Genomic DNA, 18,959 nt, shown 5'->3' with positions numbered 1-18,959 from the left:
TTTATTTTGCCCCACAGGCTCAACAAGACACATTTTACATCGTCCAATGAAAGATGGAGGCGGTAATCCTCATCTGGCTCTCACTTCTGGGTTTTCAGATGCCAAAGTAATAAATGTTTGCCCTTCAGGTTCTGATGAGTGTCAACATGCTGCCTAATTCCGTGTTTTGTATTTTCCCAGCTTGCCAGTTTGGTGCATACTTCCAAACGGGGTGAATATTGAGCCAATATGCATCTCGTAAAGTGATGTAGATGTTTCTGTGAGGAGTCAGTGTTTGAGTGTGTGTTGTGTTGTAGGTTAGCTCAGGTGAGTGTTGGGTGCGGTACATATATAGTGATGCCATCCTCACAGATCAGGTTTGGGATCTGCTGAGTTTAGCCACAGGGACTTGACAAACAGGGTGTGTATGGGCTAATTGTTTCTTTGGCTATTTAGTTATACATGTAATTGCCTGTATAATTAAATAATGTCAGCCACTGCAATGGAATCATCTGAGTGTGGGACGTGCATCTAAACAACGTTCTGGTTGATTTGGGGCAGCAGAACATTCACTGAGTGACTGCAGGACTTTCCTTCTGCTGTTGCTCAGTCACGGATGTCTGGATCATGGCTGCAAAAAATGCCTCTAACTTAACATATAAAGACTTGAGTCATACTAAAATTGTCAGTCTCAAAACTACTTAATGATCCCTGGGAAAGTCTGAATTTACAGTACAAAGTATTGGAATTTTTCTGATGTAATTTAAAAAAAAAGTGTCATCTAAAAACTGACTGCAGAATTGTGATAAAAAATTGCAGTCGTGGAAAAAAGATAATCTCAGTCTAACAGGATTCATGCAGATAGAGTCATAGAGACACCAACCAACACCTTGATGCATTTTGTCCATGAAATAACAAAGAGCCGTGTGTATTTGGCCTTAACGGGCAAATACAAACAGGAGTTGTATCCGTCTGATATCTGTTCTGTGGTCTGGGTGGCACACTTACCTTGCCCTACGGACCGCAGAAATCTGTGCTGCGGCCCTGGATACGGGTCTCACGTGAACTCTCCCGGCCCCGCCCCTCCCCCCCCCTCTCTGTCCCACGGGAGCGCGCGCACAGGGGGATGGTGCCCGCTCCCGTCTCTTGTAAGTTCTCGTGCTACTTGTTGAACAAACGCGTCGGTCACAGCAGCAGCGAGTGAAGATGGCGATGACAGCAGCGCTCCGGTGCCTCTCGGCGAACTTTGCCCACAGACTGGCTCCCCTCTGCCCCGCCGCACACCTCTCAGCGGCCCGGCTGGTGTGGAGGAGCGACTCCCCGCGGACCCTGAGCTCGGCCTCGGTCCTGTCCTCAGGTAAACACAAACGAACCCAACCGAACCGAGCCGAGCAGAGCCGAGGAGCCTGCGGGGGCTCACGCATTCCCGTCTCACGCAGTTTGTGTCACTTTCCCATAGCGGTTCCGTCTCCAGCGAGCAGAGTTTTAACTTTGCGACTAACTTTACTGAATCGATTCTCTGGGCAGTCAGCCGGGGACAGAAATGTGATACAAACCCCGAATTCCACATTAAAGTTTGATGATTTACGCCCTTAAGTGACAAATTACGACAGTCTCCTCGTGTCTCATGCAGAATAACGTCCCACATTAAGCTGCACATGCGCCACATGTGATGGATCTGATTAAATAGGAAGCAATCCTGTTGATTTTGGCACATTTGTCAATTACATATTTGTGTTTTAAAAGGCTGCGATCGAAGTTAAGCTCTTGTTTCACGGCTGGATGAACGATAACAGCTCATGCATCCTCCTCATCTGACAGTTTGGCTCAGACCTGTTATTTCTCTGCATGATCTGATGTGAAGTTGTTTGCCCTCTGGGCTCCATAAACATGACAGCATGTTCCATCCTGTGTCCTTTCATTAGAACTGGTTCATCCATATATACATGATCACTTTCATATCAAAACACTGGCTCTTGTTTTGCACATTTTGCAGTCATGTTTGACCATGCACTGCTTTTATGGGCGTGCAGAGGCTTTAGATGTTAGAGGAGCCTCATGTGCCTGCAGGATCACTCAGATCCTCCTGTGTTGCTCTGTTAGATCGTCCTGCTCCCACAGAACAACCGCTCAATGAACACATGAAAGACTTTGACTTTTAATCTTCTCTCTCTCTGTAGTATCTAATCTGGATGTAATAGTTCGATCCACATTCTCCTGTTGTTATTATTGTATCTGTAACATTCAGCTGCTTGAACTCGATCTGCTCATAAGAATAAAGATTCATATTATTGTTGCATTTTCAGGTTTTGTAAATGTAGTAAGTCACATATGTAGTATTTGTCATAGAGAGACAGGAGCTGGTGTTGTTAAAGTAATGACTTAGTGTTCAGCTCCGGTCTGCAGTACAGCAGCGTGTTCTTTGGACATATGTGTACGAATGTTGTGACCTGTGCAGTTTGCAGGATTGAGCCTGATGCAGATCCGCTGTCACAAACCAGCTTTGTCTCTTTTTCTCCCTGCAGCCCTGAAGTTCACAGATAAGCACGAGTGGGTGCAAGTGGAAGGTGGAATTGGCACAGTGGGTATCAGCAATTTTGCTCAGGTAGGTTGCCTGATATTTTCTTACTAATTATTAATTTCCAATGTTCTCAGTTCAGAGGTTTATTGTTGGCTGGAGATATGCTAATGCCTCATGTGTCTGTTTCTCTGTTGCCCTTTGCACACAATGCTAGAAACTGTTCCATAGCAAGCAAACGTACAGTTTTATGGCTATTGTCTTAAAGGCGATGGCTGCATCAGGCATGTCCAGGTATAATACTCTAAGGTCCAAAGGAAAGCAGCTTATCGTCCCCTTAACAGCAGCTTTATCTCAAACGACAGTGTTTCTGCTGCTGTGCTCATGGTTCTTTATTGTGCGCTTTCAGTGTTGCAACAAAGCTCAACATTCAAATCATTTGAACTTGCTATTAATTAATGGAAATAGCTGATAAAGGACCTTGCAGCCAATGGAAACCTTCCTTGTGGCAAACTGTTCTATGCATTTATACAGAGCGGCTTCAGGTTCTGTTTTGGTATTGCATCACTCCACCTGTTGTGCAGCTGTTTCTCTGTGAAGTGCGAGTAAGATTCCCCAGTAGAGCTCTGACTTTGACTGCTCTTCCATCATAGTGTTTCAAGTGGGGAGTCGGAAAATAAGGCAGTCTGAGAAATACACTTACACTTCCCTTTTTTGGGAAACCTGTGTTACCAAAGCCAAATGTGTCTCTTCCTCTTCTACAGTAGATTTGTGTGTGATGTGCTGTGATCTTGGGATATGTGGTGAATCTACACACACACACACTCTTGCTCTGGGAGAACACAGTAAACTTCCCACTAAACCTCATGTTATATGGGCATTCTGTTGTCGGCCTCGTCACTACTACCTCCACTACGCTGCCTGTGGAGTGTGTAGGCGGCCTCGTGGCGTCTCCAGCTCCTCCTCCTCACCTGTCAGGAGGAGTCTGAGCGAGTCAGCGCGATGTGAGGGAGGCTCACACTGTAACATAGACATGTAGGTGCCTCAGCATTTACGTTTTAGACACAAATACACAAGGAAAGCTGTAATTCTACATTTTCTCCACAGCACTGAATCTCATGATGCAATGGTGCAAATTCTACAGAAAGCAGGGCGGGCTTCCTCGCTGGCACGCAGTCAGGAAGTAACTCCAAGAAATAAATAGTTAGACATCATCCACAATTAGATGCAGCTGCGACTGCCAAACAGTGCCAGCTGCATCTACAAATACAGAAAAGCACGACCCGTGACCACACACTGTCTCTGATATCTGGTCCTGCCAGATGAAGTGAAGACAAAGTAACTTTGTTCTGCAGTCTGATGTTGATTGTTGGAGTGTGATGAGGTTTGCTGATACCATGTTAGGTTGTTGCCCCATGTGAAGGAGTTCAAGATTAGGCTGGAGCGTCAGATCAATAGAGCAACCGATGCAGCATCTGAGGTTTCCATGCAACACAAGGAAAGATCTAGCCAGGAGAGAACCAGAGTAAGAGGCAAGAGGCAGAGCAGAGAGGAGTCTCCCCTGATGGAGCCTGACGCTGTGAACTTGATATCTAATCAAAGGTGTGAACAGCAGTTTGTTTTTGGATGTTGCTGTACAGTGACACAGCAGTTAAACATCATGGCCGAGGGCTCTGATGTCTTGTATGGTTTCCTTTGCTGATCCTGTTTGATCCTTTCAGGAAGCGTTAGGTGATGTGGTTTACTGTGGACTCCCAGAGGTTGGCCAAAGACTTGAACAAATGGGTAAGTTTGGAGTTTACCACACACCATGATGGAGTCTGGTGACAAACATGTAATGGTGTCTGTGTTTGTGTTGCAGAGGAGTTTGGTGCCTTGGAAAGTGTCAAAGCTGCCAGTGAGCTTTACTCTCCTCTGACAGGGGAAGTGACAGAGATCAACACAGAGCTGGCAGACAATCCAGCACTCGTGAATAAATCCTGTTACAAAGAAGGTGAGTGTTTTACTATGGCTGACATGGTTCCACTGCACAGTTGATGACATGCAGATGGAGAATTTATAATCCTGAAAAGGGCAAAGGGGGTCATTCTGGAAAAATAGTACTACGTGTGTGAGATTAGATTAAAATGAGGTACTCATCGGCTGAGTGAGTTTATCTATCCAATGTGTTTGTCAGTGTGTGGGAGGGAGGGAGAGGGAGGGAGAGATTCTCAAAAGTGCCGTAATCATCATCATCATGTGAGACAGTGGCTGATGAGCCAGAATGTTTTGATGATGATGATTAAGTTGTTGCGTTCAGATTCCAGGCCTTATTGTTCTTCTGTGCCTGACAACGATGTCTAATAGTTCTAAATCTGCTTGGTGGTGGTATGTCTCCTCCAGCTTGGCTTCAATGGAAGCTTCCTCTCACTTCCTCTCAACTCAAATCTGATCCATGACCCTATACACAAGTGGAAACATCATATTTCCTCACGTAAACACAAAGGTATATTAGTTTCTAAGTGTGCCCTGTTCTCTTTCAGGATGGCTAATCAAGATGACGATCGAACAGCCTGGAGAACTCGATGGCCTGATGGAAGAAGATGCATATGAAAAATTTATTAAATCTCTTGAAGACTAAACTCCCAGTGAGTTGGTGGAGCTGTTTGGTGATTAGTGAGCAGTGCAGCTAACGCCTGGTGACACTCTTCATCTGGGATATTTATGGTGATACTGGAATTGTATTATCAAAGTCATTAGTTTCCTCATTAACATCATCTACTTATAAGGATATAACTGTGACGACCTTTAAAGGGCTTTTAATATCAGGATCTGTCTGCAGCATTGGGTCGTCTGGTGCTTTGCTCTGTTCCACATGTGCACAGACATGGTGAAGAGAGGTGATTGTATATCCAGTGTCATATTTAATAAATTCAGTCCAGGTGTTTGAGTTTTTGTATTGTTTTTCTGCATCTCATACAAACAAACAAAACCTCACCCAAAGCCATAGAATACACTTCTTACATGTTCTGCTTTTACTTTGACAGCAGGGCCAGAACCAGAATTGCTTTGGAAAATTACAAAATATAGTTTCGGGAAAATGTTTAATAATGGGGATAATCAGAGGATAGAGCCTGATGAAGATAGGTTTTCATTACCTGGAAATCTGGTCTTTTATCATCTTGGGGAATCAGCCAGTGATGTAATTCTCCTCTTTTGGTGTGATTGCTGAGTCACTCCCTCCAGTCATCGTCACTAATGTAGTTTTATGAAGGCCTGGTTATTGTATTGTTGGCTATTGGCTGATAAATATCAATAACGGATCAAAAGTTGAAGACACAGGACACATTACATGCAGGGATTTGTTGTTGCTGCACTGAAGACAAGTAAACACGGATTCACACAAAATCATTATCATTAGTAGTTGTAGTGGCAGTAGTATTGTTATTTGTAGGCTTTTTACTCACTCATTGTTCACTCCATACTACTTGCAGTGTTACTGTACAGAGTAAATGTTTGTAAATATAAAACTACATTTGTATGAAAACCTTTCAGTTTGTCTTCTCGTTCATACTGAAGGTGACTTTGTGCCTCGTGCTGACAGAGCAGCGGCTTCTTTTTGTACCAGAGTCCCACGCACCTTGACCTTTGCCCTCAGGTGAAGATAGGCAGAGATTGCAGATGTTAGAGGATCAATGATTAATGGAACAGTGGTTATAGAATCAGTGACTGAACCAAAATCACTCTGTTGTTGATAGGATTCTGTCTTCCTGCAATATAGTCAGAGGTGGTTTAAACTCGATCATGCCTACATTACATTACATTACATTACATATGTAATGTAAGTTCAATCTGTCACACCATTATCCAACTTAACTAACGCATTCAAACCTTTTAATGAATGAAGTTATAATGCGTTGTAGTGTATGTCACAGTATTATCATCAAACCTCTCTGACTGTCACATAAAATAGCTTTTCACTCCTTATTTTACACAAAATGCTGTTTTGCTGAAATCTTGAATTTGCCTCCAAACTCACTGCTGTAAAGACCAATGCTGTGAATGTTACAGGCAGACTGGGTCTTTCAGAGAGGAAGAATGATGAAGAAGGCTTTGGGCAGATTGGCCCTTTCAGAGGGTCTGATGTCGGGTCGCTGCAAAGAGGCCCAGACTTCTCACGAACCCTGAAGTGTGAGGGGGCTGAAAGAACTCTATGGTTGGCCTTGGATCCCAATTGTGAACTCGACGACTGGCAGTGACGGGACTGAATTAGCCAAAAACCTGAGGAGGCAATCACACGTTTGAAACAGCAGCTGGAGGAGGAGGAAAACGAGGAGGAAAGAAGGAAACCGAAAAATGATTTGTTGGCCAGAGATCTAACATTGAGCGGGACTGTTATGGTGTTAGTGACGGGCCTCAACGCTGAAGGGGGTAGAGTTATCAAATTTGACTTTGTTTGTTGACACTGCTAGCAGTCACAACAGGAATAGAGATGGTGCCAGGCAGTGATGCAGGCTTTCTCCTGTGATCGCTATGATGTGCTTGACCTTGTGACCAGCAGTGTAAGATCTCCAGCATGTTTGAAGAAGGGGCACAGGGTCTGTGTGTGGTTACTGCTGCACAATAGATCCTCAATTTGATTGAAGTGGCTGATGTAAATGCCGAATGACAGATAACAGATAACAGATAAGAGAAAATCAACACCCAAGGCAGCTTAGCCAAGACTTGAGGGTTATTTCCCAAAGTGTGGCAATTTAACTGCAACAGTCCTGGCGCTTAAACTTTCTGGAAAGTTGGAAAGTATTAATGTTTTCTGAATGTTCCTCCAGTGTCTTCATTGTGTTATCAGAGTCTGGAGCAAGTACAGACAAAAGTTCAAACAGGCTGAGTTTGTCTTGCATAACGCAAGGAGGGAGGGAAGCATGCACACAGAAATGTTTCCCTCTCAAATTGCCACGTGTGACTGAGTATATGACCAGAGACGATGGGACATAAATCACAGCTCTTCAGGGTCATAATCAACCATCACTGTGCACACATTCAGCTTCAGGGAGAGCACAGATTCTGATCACTGCTTATGTTTTGTTTTACAGTGAAACATGCATACAGAGAAGTCAGTGAGCTCTGACACTAATCTCCCTCTGATTACACCTGTCTGAATAGTTAGGACAATTACAATGTATTGCGTGATTGCTGGTTACATAATGTAACCTAAGGCTCAGAATCTATTCATGAATTGGTGCATTTAGTTCAATAAGTTATGTTCTCCTGTATGACCACAACCAACCTGTGCAGGAAACAATCAATCCAACATGTAAAGTAGGACATCTAGTGGCCAAAGAAAATAACGTTTACCTGAAGAGAAAGAAAGAATTGCAAGATCCCTAAACGTGACGAGAGTGCAAGTAAATACCGTTAACTTGGTTTATAAATTCATGTGAGACTGATAGAGCAATGGAAACCTCCAAGCGTTGTTTACTTGAAATGATTACAATGTTGTATTCTAGTAACTTTGTGATGTTATATGTTTTTGGATTGTAAAATACTATTGGGTCTTTATTTTGGGCAATGAGTTCAGATTAGAACAATTTATGATTTATAATAATAGTTGCCCTTTTCTACAGAGAACGCTCTCTGCTTTAAATACTCTTTGATCTGTCTTGCCATTGGTTGTTCGAAATATATCCCACAATGCCCCGCTATTCTACTTCCTTTTTCCTTTCGGCCATTTTCCTCCCTCGTAGGTATGTGAAAATAACCTCCACTACTTTCAAAGTAATCCGCCTCAATCTTCAGCATTTTGTCGTTATGCGTAAATTTCAGACACTAGTCATGATAGCGCAGTTTGTCTTCTGTGAAATAATATAGTTATTGTCTAAAAATGTATTTGTTATATACTGAAATATTGTCTCAGAAGTAGCGGAGATGCCTGTCCTGGTACCTGTTAGCATCGCGCTAACAGGCCAACTTTACCTATTCCGTTCCGTATTAAACTCCTGATAGAAATATAAACACACACGCACACTATGACTAAATGGTGAAGCATGATTTTTCATTAGCGTTTTGTCTCAATTTGCGTTAATGCAGTCAGTCCGCCTGTGAGTTTGACGCTGTGTTTGTGGCCGTTGTGCCGGCATGTTTCTCTCCTGACGGCCATGCTTGTGCTATGTTACAGGGACGTAGACAGCCATGGCCCCCAGCCGGAATGGAATGATCCTGAACCCACACTTCCACAAAGACTGGCAGAAGAGAGTGCGCACATGGTTTAACCAGCCCGCCAGGAAGATCCGCAGGTGAGCACAAATTACTCGGAGCCCCCCGCGGGAAGCTACCGCTAGCTCACAACATGTAGCATGGAGCCTCCTAAGGGATGAGACCTACTGAAGACGCGGGCGAGTTTAAGTTCGCTACTCGAACTGCTTTTCTAAGTGAAGTTGCTGAATGGTTGCTAAATGCTCAATGGAGAGACGAGCACTCTTTGCTGTATAACATGCTCGTTTTTTGCTATATCATCGGTAGGGACACGTGTCCACGGATTGCACAGTAAACACGCTGTTAAAAATGAACACAGTGGCCATTTTAGTCATATGGAGCAGGGATGTAGCTTAAGGTTATAGATCGGGCCTTGGACACCGTTGCGTGTATCTTGCAACTGTTGCAGATCCACCAGGTGTGGCCAGTTCACTCATTCGTAGCTCCACCTGAGAGTGCTGATTCAAAGTGAAGCCATTTCTCTTAACCCCACGTGAACAATGACCTAGAAATGTCATCCTGTAGTTTGTTTCCTTCATCTACGTGTAGGTGAATGGATACACTACTCCAAGGTGCCTGGAGAACAAGTGTGGAAACTCCTACTCCATCACTTCATGGTTATCCTCATGGACAGCATTAAGATTGATTGTGAAAGTGCAGTGTTATAGCTTGTGTTTAGATCTGTAAGGCAGTACTCCTTGGTGTAGTGTGGAGGATAGTGATGCCTGTCAGACGTGTTGAGTCCTAATTCAGAAGAAGATTCTCTGTATGGTCCGGTTGACTTCACGTATTCAGTGCTGATCAGTATTTGGATGTTGTCGCTTCTTTACTTCTCTGGTTGGCGTGATTTAATTCCATTTTGTTGTGCCACTCAAATTTACATAATTGATAATTGTGTTGCTGGTTGCTAAATCTCTCCTAATTGTCCCATGTTTAAGTGTTAATCTCCACATTATAAATGAGTGAAGCAGCCATTTCAGTCTATAGTGTTAATGTTGTTGTGTGTGTTGGTCAGTGTGGAGCTGCCAGCTCCTTCATCTTCCTCAGTAACACAGACCGTCTGTTGGGTTTGCAGCAGTCAGATGATGATAAATCTCCGGAATCTCTGTATTTCCGTGATGAATCTTTGAACCCCTTATCTGATGACTGCTTTCCTCCAAACTCCTGTATGAATTCAACTTGGTAACCCAGATGATGCAGAGTGGGTTTGTGTTGGTTGATACCAGTTTAGGTGCTCTTCAATGACAAATATGACTCTCTCCTCAGGCGAAAGGCTCGCCAGGCCAAGGCCCGCCGCATCGCTCCACGCCCTGTAGGAGGACAGCTGAGGCCTCAGGTCAGGTGTCCCACCATCCGGTACCACACCAAGGTCCGTGCTGGACGTGGCTTCACCCTGGAGGAACTGAAGGTAAGTCTCATGATTATATAGGGTGTGTTTACTCAGCGATCTATATGTGAAAAAAAGGCGGTAGCTGGCATGCTGCGTTTGTGCGATCCTACAGACATTTTAATAGCTCATCACTGTGGGAAGATGAGAATCATTCTGAACTGAATTGGATGCCGTGGTGCCAGTTTTCAGTGAATCTCTCCTCAGTCTTCCCCCGAAATTTACTAATGTGTTTGCTTTTACAGTCAGATGATGATAAATCTCCGGAATCTCTGTATTTCTGTGATGAACCTTTGAACCCCTTATCTGATGACTGCTTTTTAAAAAAGGTCCTGAATACTAAATGCTCCATGTGCGTATTGTGATATGGAACCCTTCCTCTGTGTTCTCCTCCACAGGCGGCTGGCATCCACAAGAAGACAGCCCGCACCATCGGCATCTCTGTTGACTCCCGTCGTCGTAACAGATCCACAGAGTCTCTGCAGGCCAACGTACAGCGCCTGAAGGAGTACCGCTCCAAGCTCATCCTGTTCCCCCGCAAGGCCTCTGCCCCCAAGAAGGGAGACAGCACCGTGAGTGTCTTTAAAAAAACATGTTGGCTCATTTAATGGGAAGATGTAGTTGATTAGAGAGATTGGAGTATGTGAATTTAGTGAAGAACTAGAAGTAAGATGGTGTGAAGTCTTTCCCAAATGCTTTGCACTTCTTTAGACACCTGATATGTGCATATATGCATGCAGAGTACAAAGCTTTAATGAGACTGATGTTTGTTTTCTCAGGAGGAGGAGCTGAAGATGGCCACACAGCTCGGTGGTGCAGTCATGCCCATCAAAACTGTAAGTTGGTGTTCCTTGGTTCTGAACTATGAGGTTAAGGGCTTAGGGAGCAAAGCTGCCTCACCTCTCATCAAGCTCTGTTGCCGTGGTAGCTTGTGCTTCAGGGCAAGCCTGGCCCAGAGCAGCATATAGTCCCTGCACTCTTATGTTTTGATGCCATAGTTTTCTCTCAGTGCTTTAGAAAGATCCACTTGTTTTAGTTTAGCCTTTGGTAAATATTTTAATAATGAACCAATTGTTACCTCTTGCCAAATTGATTTTAGAATGACACACACTCACCATTGTTCCTTTTGTTTCCAGGTGCACAAGAAGGAGAAGGCCAGGGTAATCTCCGAGGACGAGAAGAACTTCAAGGCCTTCGCCAGCCTGCGTATGGCTCGGGCCAACGCTCGTCTGTTTGGCATCCGTGCCAAGAGAGCCAAGGAGGCTGCAGACCAGGATGTGGAGAAGAAGAAGTAAACGCTCTCTATGGAACTTTGGAAATAAAAATATTAAAAGAACAAAACCAGAATGTCGTCACAATGATTTTCTGGTTTGGCTCACTTTGTTTTGGTTTCTCTGCAAATGGCGGCCCTGGTTAAAGTGATGCTCCAGCAGGTTAACAAGAGTTCATGAAGCGTGCAGGTGTATCATGTTAACAGCTGTATTGCAGACTGAAGATGTGCCCAGTGTGTCTGATGTAATGCTTGATGATCCCTGACATTGAGCCAATTAAGGTTCCAATGCTGGTAGAGATGGAACACATGCAGCTCTTTGGGGCTCAAGGTCAAGATGAGCCACTGGGATTCTCACCAAATTAGGTCTGAAGAGATGAATTTGAGTGTTGGTGCAACTTTATTGGGGTGTAAAGTGTGCAATGGCAGGCTGACTGAAATTTAATGTCAAAACTTCAAGAAAAGAAGCTTCAATGAGAAATGTATTGTCTGAACCATGAATAATTGTTTAATATGAATGAATTGAGACATCTAGGTGCTGCACTAACCTGGAGTGTGTGACCAACTGAGCCTAGTTCACGTTTATGTCGATAGGTGGCAGTAGAGGCACAAGGTAAAGCTAACATTTAGTGGGAGGCTTCGTAAAAACAGTTTCAAAAGAAAGATGTACAGAGCTGATATTTTAAGGTCATTTTGGAAGCTTGTTTTGATGGAAACAGGTTGTTTTCCTGCCCAGCAGCTGCCTGCGTATACACCAAGCTGAGGGCAGGCAGAAGCCGAGTATGAAGGTCTTTGGTTTCATCTACTTGATATTTTCCCCAAGTATGGAACAGATGAGCAATGGAACATGACGAAATCTGTGGAGGTCAACAAACTCTTAGAAGGAGGAAGGTCAGGAGTAATATGAAGAAACATCTGAGACTGGGAACGATTCCAAGGAGAGGGAACGCTGACATACATGAAGGATCTGAGCTGGCACAGGAAACTGGAATGTGACGGAGAGCAGAGAGGGAAAACTCATTATTACATATTTACTGTCGTGGTCGAGTGATGAGGTAGAATAATTAATAATGTAGACTCAACCAGAGGAGCTTGAGATTTCAAATGTTAATTTATTGATCACAGGATGTTCAAAATGTATTTTATGGAGTCGATGTATCCACAAATTCAGAGCCCGCTTATGATCTGCATATACGGTGTGCACACATGGAGATACAGCATGAATACATGTATGACTTATCATCAGGTCAGACCTTTGTAGAGCAGGTGAGTGAATGTTCATTTTGAACTTGAATTGAATAAACAAGGAAGTTTCAAATGCTTCATCAGTCAGTGTGACCCAATCAGGTAACAGGCATGAAGGAGCTGCTGTTGTTTCTTCTGTGTGTTCACTGATGCTCCCATGTGACCTGCATTCACACATATGAGGAGAATTTCTATACAACGAACCCCCGGGCTCAGATATCTTATAGGGCCCTGCACACCCATCCAATTATAGCCAAATACAGCCAAGCACAATGATTAAACTGACCTTCACCTCAACAGGGCCCACAGGAAGGTGGAGCCATCCGGTAATTGTGAAAGTATTAGATGGGAAAACAACATTAGACTCCTCATAAACAAGCTTTACATTGGAATCCTTGAGATAATGTATTCACAGTTGTTACGTGCTTACACAGCCAAGCACCAGAGAGACGTGGAGATGCAGATACATACAGTAGACGTGACGCCTCACATAGACTGAGCAGAGCACTCACCTTTACACAGCCAATCTGGGCTTTGTTGACTTAACTTGGGGATGATAAATGCATAGGTAGTGACAGCATCATCATTCATCAGACTCTGACTCAGGGGCTTCTTCCGCTCTTGGACCTGTTCCCCATCTGCCCGTTCATTAATCCACCTCTGTCTCAACACGATCCTTTCCCCATTCTGCCTCTGTTCATTCACTGATTGCACCGTTTTGCTCCGTGCAGCCATCTGCTCACATGGCTCCTTATGTATTTTGTACAGAAGGTTTCCCAGTCTCACCTCGGATCTCAACATGGATGAAGGAACGCCACCTTCAGCTAAACCCAGGAGCCGTCTAGACTGGATGGAGATAATTGGCTGCGGCCTCCAGCTAAAATGTATGACAATGGAACCAAACCTGCACAAAAACATCCACATTGTCCAGAGGATTGAAAAGATATTAAAGGAAAGATATATTCATAATATATTAGATTTAGTTGTTAGTGTACCTTTAGTCAATATATCTTTAAAATGTCTGCTTTTTCCCTTTTGTTTAAATCTGGACCAGAGATTTGACCTCCAGCTCAAAGGTCCAGCATGTGGGTCCAGCCCTTTTCCCTCCAGCTGGTCCTTTAACATAACACTCAGTCAGTGTCGTGCTCGGCTCCTCGCTGCTCGAAATCTGAGCGTCTCAATCAATATATAACCTTATTGATCACAAGCCATCCCTTTCTCTCGATCATGTCGATGTTCTCTGTGTAAGGAACATTAGACTCCACCTATCTGATCACCACTAAACTAAAAAACTAAAATATTCTGTCTCTAGCAACTAGGAAGTAAACCAGATTTTTTTGAAGGTTTCCTCGCCTACAATTTAATTACATAACCAAAAATACAGGAATAATTTCGGCACAAGCGCAGAGGCAATATGCAGGTTCTGACCTCAGTGGGTTGCCGACAACCTTGGGGATCCATCTAAAGTCAAACTAATTTGATCTGGAACTGAGGAAAATTTCTTTCTGGCAAAATACAAAAATAAAACTGTCGACAACTACCAGACCATAACTGCTCTCAAAAGAGTTGGAATTTGAACACAGGAACAAAGGTTTAAGTAAATCTTCTCTAAATGTGCCAAATGGTGCCTCAACTAATGATTAACAATGCAATACTATTTCTGTCAAATTGGCGTGTTAATTCAGTCGGAACACATCACTGCTTTCTGACGTGACCTTTGACCCCCAAATTACTAGATTCAACCTTTGTGCAAATTAATTATTTCCCCCCGTTTGGTGATCCACACTCAAAGTAATGTGTTAGTGTAAGATGGAGAACAAACACAGGTGAGGATTTTCCCCTTATGGTGACAAGAAGCACTGAGAATGAAGGAAGAAGCAATCACAACACAAACAACACAATATATTGTAAGTAATATTGTTTCAAACATCAAATTAAAGAGCTAAACAAAGACATTGGTATTGAGTTAATGTTTCACAATCCTAATATATCTTATCCATATTATTTCTTCTTGCTTTGGAGCTGGTTGTTATGAGTATGACAGTGGGTCCCTCCACTAAGAGAAGATGATTGTCAACACACACTTTCATTAACTGAATTATTTATTTCCCTCCAGACAGTTAGAGAACAACCGAGTGAGAAAATTGAGCTTTTACGTGGCCTCCATCTAAATGGGTCTTTACGCCAGACTGAGGATCTCTCCTCCTCTCCTCTCCTCTTCTCTCTTCTCTTCTCCTCTCCTCTCCTCTCCTCTCCTCTCCTCTCCTCCTCTGATGAATTGTCAGTATCATGTTCTCAGTATTTTCTTTACCTCTTCCACTGTTTCTAGGTCATTAAGACAAACATGATGACGACACAAGACAAGCCAGGAGATAATATTTCTATTCAGTGAGCCATTATTAGAATTAGAGCCTTCTGAAACACAAGCATGATGATTGATTACCATTAATGTGGATGTTACACCAGCTATTGTCAATAAGAAAGACTTAAGAATCAATACAATATTGGGAGTTTTCCAAAAAACCTTAATGTACAAAAATACCTGTACTCAAGGGATCTGATGGTAAAAACAGCGGGTTAGGTTACACACACATACACACACACACACACACACGGACACACACACACACGCACACACGCACACACGCACACACGCACACACGCACACACGCACACACACACACACACACACACACACACACACACACACACACACTGCAGCTTTTATAGGCGGAGCGGAAAAGATTCTTCCACTAAAAATCTGAAGTAATGTTTTGAAGCGAATCTAAAGCCCACGTGTAAAGGCAGAGAACATCCTGCGAGGTAGTGAACTGGCAGAGGAGCAGCAGATGGCTGCTGTTACTGTAGGAGTTGTGGCATAACAGGGCTCAGGTGTTTGCCCCAGAGCAGATGGTCCATATGCATCCTGACTCTCAGTGGAGGAAGAAGCACTAAGGGTGAGAAGGGAAAGCAAACATTTCAGGGGACGGACAAGCAGTGTGTGTGTACTCAAGCATTACCCAAAAGATCTTCAGTGGTGACGTCTACTTTTCACGGAATTAGACTAGTTACAGTGCTGCAAGTCACAAGGCCAAACATGTGAAGTCGTACTGCACCCTATCTGAAATCTAACTCCAATATTCCAAACACACACACTGGAACCACTCTATGATAGCAGCTCCTTTGGCTTGGTGCTGAGCTTCTATGGTCTCAGTTGGGGCGTGTGTGTGTGTGTTGTGTGTGTGGGTAGGAAGCCTGTCTATCATTGCACCAGTGACTTTTGACGGTCAATTGCAATGTAGAGGGCAGGATCTGGGGGGCTGAACCTCCCACAAGTGGCGCCCTCCTTCTATCATTTTGACCTTTGGTCGTCCGGAGTCAAGAAACAGTAGTAGTAGGGAACCCACTTGGGAAGGCAGGGCGGTCATCCAGGGATTGGAAGGTTCCTGGTTTGACCCTAGGCCCCTCTTGCACTGAACCCTAACTGCTCCTCATGTGCAGGTTGGCTCCATATAAGTACAGTTTCATTAACTCACGTGTTTATTGCAATTAGCTTTCTCTCACTTTACAGTCCAAAGCTTCTGCATACAATGTCTAACCTTGAAGTGCTGATGCTCACATAAACAGCAACGGCCCGGTGAAATGTAAACAAGGTAGTAATAGCAGGTAGCTGTAATGAATTTGTTTAGACTCAGTTTGTTTAACCACAGATGGTAGTTTAGAAACGGACAAACTAACATTTTTCTCTCTATGCTTCCTATTGTATTCTACTAATCTCTACCTTTCTGAGTAATCTAGCCATTTTCCCCAGATGCTTGGTCCATTAGCCCTGTATCCTGCAGGAAACAAAGCCTTGGTCTATAAATGTTATGCAAGGTCTAGAAATACATTCATGAAAATAATACATTTGTGGGTGGACTGCCCAAAGGTTCAAGCATAAACACGGTGCAGAAACAATATGTTATGTAATGTAAACACTGTGGTGATTCAAAATCTGCACTGTAATTATCTGTGAGGTTTATGACCATTTGTGAGTGAGTGACACATGTACAGTATGTAGATACAGCGTATGTGTGTGTGAGTGTTTGTGAGTGTGTGTGTGTGTGTGTGTGTGTGTGTGTGTGTGTATACTGTATGTAGGTGCACATGTGTATTTAATTCAAAGTCCCTGAAGCTGCTTCACTCCACTGAGGAGCTCCCACATGGAGCTGTGGCAGTGATGTGCTGATGTTGGACGATCTGTCTTTTCGGCTGCCAGTTGGTTTGCTGTGAAATGTGGTGTAGACTCCATCGGCTTATTATTATCAGATAAACCAGGTGACATAAAGCGCCAACGACAAATTGACAAACTATTTGACCTGCTGACAGGATGATCATCTGTCACTAGAATCATCTTCAGCTTGGATGCGCAGTGCAGTTCAGAGATTTAGGACAACTTTGCATTAAAAGCAAAGACGTACAGTATCAAGAAAACAGAGGTGAGCTGGATGATGTCAAAGCTGTAGACAATGAACAACAATAACATAAAGGGAAAATAAGACAAGATAAAATAAGAAAATCATAAATAAATTCAAATGATACGATTTTTTTTATGTACATTGTGGATTCCAAACTAGAACTGTGTAATGATGTAATCACACCCTCACATTCTCTCAGCTGAGATGAGAAGACATGCAGACAAACATACAACATACAGAAGCCTGAGGGTCAAAGGTCAAGACACTTCTAATGTAATAATGTATCTGAAACGTTCTGTGGCTCCATACAGAACGAACACAACAATGTCAGTGGCCTAGTTTGGACATCTGGTAATTTTCCTGAAAATTGAAAACCAATACATTTGTTTAAAAATAATGTCCCCAATGATAATAACAATAAACCAAAATATCAAAGAAGGAAGTACAGTGACATAGGCGTAACAGAAATGCTCTCAAATGAACTATTGATCTGATCTGATCAGCTGTCTCTCGCTTTTCGGCTACAATTTGAAACGCATTCGGAAAAACCGAATCTCAGCGCCGCGCTGAACATTACATCACCGGCGGAGCGTCTCTCCCTCCCATGCCGCCTCCCCTCCGCTCCATTCCGCCAATGAGTTTCCGTGAAAAACCCCACCAGCAGTGTGTAATGTGAGAGGATTAAAGTGTGTTTAAGTGTGAAGAACAGCGACAGGTAGGAAGTGATTCTCTGCTTCTCACTTTAGTCACCGGGACTCTTTCCGTGCGCTGGATGAGCGGTGATCAGCTGCATGTTGCCTGATTGGAAGTGAGTATCAGCGGGTTTGAGCAAAGTGAGTGTGCGGCACTTTGTTGGTCGTTTTCAGCCTGAACGTGGACTGATGTTCAACCTTCTGTGATTTTCAGCTCCATTCATTTGCTGTGATGAAGAACTAACAAAGCATTTAACCGCGTTTCTTATCCCGCATTCGTGAGTTTACGCGGTTAATCCATCAGTTAACCGCTCTTGTTTGACCCGTTATGTGTGTCTTAGCGTGTGTGTTGGTTGCAGGTTATTGTTGTATTTGTTGATATCTGGAAGTTTGTGCTTTCCACGCTCCGAGACGCGCGCGCAGCTCGGGCGCTGTCCATGGTGCTGAAACACAACGTCCTCTCTTGTTCCTAATATATCGACACGTAATTGTTGTTAGAGAGTAAATTTGGTTGGCGAACCAGCAGCGTGTGTTAGATTCTGTGTCTTGCTCACCGGCACTTCAGCAGGGCGAATGCTTATTGCCAAAGTCCCTGTTTGTGGGTTTTGTGTGTTTGTGTGTCTGTGGTAAAGACCCGTTTCTGTTCAGCAGCCAGGGGGGACTTGGCTGAGGCACACCCAGGTACTTGGCTCCTTCCTCAGCCTCTTCCTCTTGATATTGAAGCATATATTTGTTCCAGAATCAGAACTGTCATTGTTGTTGACATATTGCTGTCATAGTTGTTGACTGACTGTCGACCAAATCGTCCTCAGCTACAGGCAGGAAATAACCTGTCAGAATAAAAGGGTGATTTTATATCTAAAGGAGTTTTTGATAATAGGGTTCCGGTAAATGCAAACTGTGGCTTTGAGTCACATTGATCTTAAAGAGTGGGAATGTTTGTCGTTGATAAGTGCTGAACCTGTTTGCTGTATCGGACTTGGAGGAGAAGCGTGAGGCAGCACATAAAGACAGAATGCACGAAGGAGGAAAGGAAGTGTGTGTTTTACTTTACGTCTGTTTTACCTTAAAGGCGCTGCATTTGACCCTTTTAAATGAGGGCTTTCCAGGGATACAATCTAGAGCACTAAACACTCTCTCTGGTTGTTACAGAGGTGAGATGATGCTGCTCCTTTCCAGG

General features: G+C 43.6%; 2 protein-coding genes and 2 non-coding genes across 4 annotated transcripts; all 4 read left to right on the top strand.

The window, feature by feature from the left end:
- Positions 1 to 1,074: 1,074 nt before the first annotated feature.
- On the top strand, positions 1,075 to 5,426 carry gcshb (glycine cleavage system protein H (aminomethyl carrier), b). The gene is made up of 5 exons (XM_076156318.1): positions 1,075 to 1,336; positions 2,505 to 2,584; positions 4,219 to 4,282; positions 4,359 to 4,490; positions 5,020 to 5,426. Exons 1-5 carry the CDS (start codon positions 1,186 to 1,188, stop codon positions 5,115 to 5,117), a joined length of 525 nt encoding a protein of 174 aa, XP_076012433.1. The 5' UTR covers positions 1,075 to 1,185; the 3' UTR covers positions 5,118 to 5,426.
- Positions 5,427 to 8,159: 2,733 nt separating this feature from the next.
- Positions 8,160 to 11,456, top strand: rpl13 (ribosomal protein L13). The gene is made up of 6 exons (XM_076155998.1): positions 8,160 to 8,220; positions 8,652 to 8,769; positions 9,995 to 10,136; positions 10,514 to 10,687; positions 10,895 to 10,951; positions 11,252 to 11,456. The coding sequence occupies exons 2-6, from the start codon at positions 8,666 to 8,668 to the stop codon at positions 11,408 to 11,410; spliced, it is 636 nt and encodes a 211-aa protein (XP_076012113.1). The 5' UTR covers positions 8,160 to 8,220; positions 8,652 to 8,665; the 3' UTR covers positions 11,411 to 11,456.
- LOC143005109 (small nucleolar RNA MBII-202) lies at positions 9,812 to 9,885 on the top strand. The gene has a single exon (XR_012964008.1). It is a non-coding gene; the product is annotated as a small nucleolar RNA MBII-202 (small nucleolar RNA).
- Positions 10,367 to 10,443, top strand: LOC143005110 (small nucleolar RNA MBII-202). The gene has a single exon (XR_012964009.1). It is a non-coding gene; the product is annotated as a small nucleolar RNA MBII-202 (small nucleolar RNA).
- Positions 11,457 to 18,959: the final 7,503 nt, after the last annotated feature.

Source organism: Genypterus blacodes, unplaced genomic scaffold, assembly GCF_046128005.1.
Source record: "Genypterus blacodes isolate CSIRO-AG114 ecotype Tasmania unplaced genomic scaffold, CSIRO-AGI_Gbla_v1 ptg000067l_1, whole genome shotgun sequence".
Lineage (NCBI taxonomy): Eukaryota > Metazoa > Chordata > Actinopteri > Ophidiiformes > Ophidiidae > Genypterus > Genypterus blacodes.
Note: the sequence above shows the minus strand (reverse complement) of the source record. Positions and strands in the feature narration are given on the sequence as shown.

Coding starts and splice junctions, on each gene's coding strand:
- gcshb (XM_076156318.1), top strand. CDS start 1,186: ATGGCGATGACAGCAGCGCTCCGGTGCCTCTCGGCGAACTTTGCCCAC. Junction 2,585..4,218: donor GTATCAGCAATTTTGCTCAG/GTAGGTTGCCTG, acceptor TGATCCTTTCAG/GAAGCGTTAGGTGATGTGGT. Junction 4,491..5,019: donor TAAATCCTGTTACAAAGAAG/GTGAGTGTTTTA, acceptor GTTCTCTTTCAG/GATGGCTAATCAAGATGACG.
- rpl13 (XM_076155998.1), top strand. CDS start 8,666: ATGGCCCCCAGCCGGAATGGAATGATCCTGAACCCACACTTCCACAAA. Junction 8,770..9,994: donor CCCGCCAGGAAGATCCGCAG/GTGAGCACAAAT, acceptor CTCTCTCCTCAG/GCGAAAGGCTCGCCAGGCCA. Junction 10,952..11,251: donor CAGTCATGCCCATCAAAACT/GTAAGTTGGTGT, acceptor TTTTGTTTCCAG/GTGCACAAGAAGGAGAAGGC.